The following is a 784-nucleotide window of genomic DNA, read 5'->3' on the forward strand; positions in this document are numbered from 1 at the left end:
TCAGCCAGTTGTAGTGTAGTACCATCATTCCACAATATACTTTCAGTCTGACTGTTTCTCTCTTGTACAAATTGCCTTATTATTTCCAACTGAACCACTATAGTTTTACCTATTCCCGCGGTCCATCTCCAGAAGTCCACCTTCTCAAACAGTTCGGAATAGTTGTCAACGTTTCTCTGGGTGAGGAATATCCTCTGCGTCACATCCTTGGACATCTTCTTCACTGCAGACACTGCGTCCTCTAGCATCCTGCGCTGCACTATCAACTCATGCTTGATATCTGGGGACAGAAGTGACAGACTGAACATCAAGGTTATGACCCAGGCACAGTGCGTTCAACTAACGAATGGTCAAGAATTGTAAAGGCGGATGGAGCCAGCGCGCGTGGGCACTTTGAATGCACCAGTCCCCTATGGATCACTGAAGTTAAACTACGTTGTGTGTGGTTAGTATCCTGATGGGTGACCATCTGGAGTATCTGGACAATCGCGTGCTGCTGGATTTTCCCGACCCGTCTCAGGCTGGGTGAGCTTGTAGGCGGGTAGCTTGCAGCCGAACGAAGGGTAATGGTTATACAGAATATATTATGTAGAGCAGGGGTTTCCAACTAGCGGCCCGCGGGCCACATGTGGCCCGCCAGACGATTTTCACGCTTTTTGAGATTTGTACAAAACTTACCTAAATGTAAAAAAAGGCAAAAATCTTCGAATACTTTATAAAAAATTTCGCCTGCGGCGCTAAAAATTTGATCGGACTGTATTTCTAAAAAGGTTGGGGGTGTACC

General features: G+C 46.3%; 1 protein-coding gene across 1 annotated transcript in view; it reads right to left on the reverse strand.

Moving 5' to 3' along the window:
• Positions 1-109: 109 nt before the first annotated feature.
• LOC103513564 overlaps positions 110-784 on the reverse strand; it is a gene marked incomplete at its 3' end in the record, with an annotated part of 3929 nt that continues 3254 nt past the window's right edge. Inside the window, exon 6 of the mRNA XM_008478407.1 lies at positions 110-280. Coding sequence (XP_008476629.1) covers positions 110-280 — 171 coding nt within the window. The remainder of the gene's footprint in view (positions 281-784) is intronic.

This window comes from Diaphorina citri, unplaced genomic scaffold, assembly GCF_000475195.1.
Source record: "Diaphorina citri unplaced genomic scaffold, Diaci psyllid genome assembly version 1.1 scaffold988, whole genome shotgun sequence".
NCBI lineage: Eukaryota > Metazoa > Arthropoda > Insecta > Hemiptera > Psyllidae > Diaphorina > Diaphorina citri.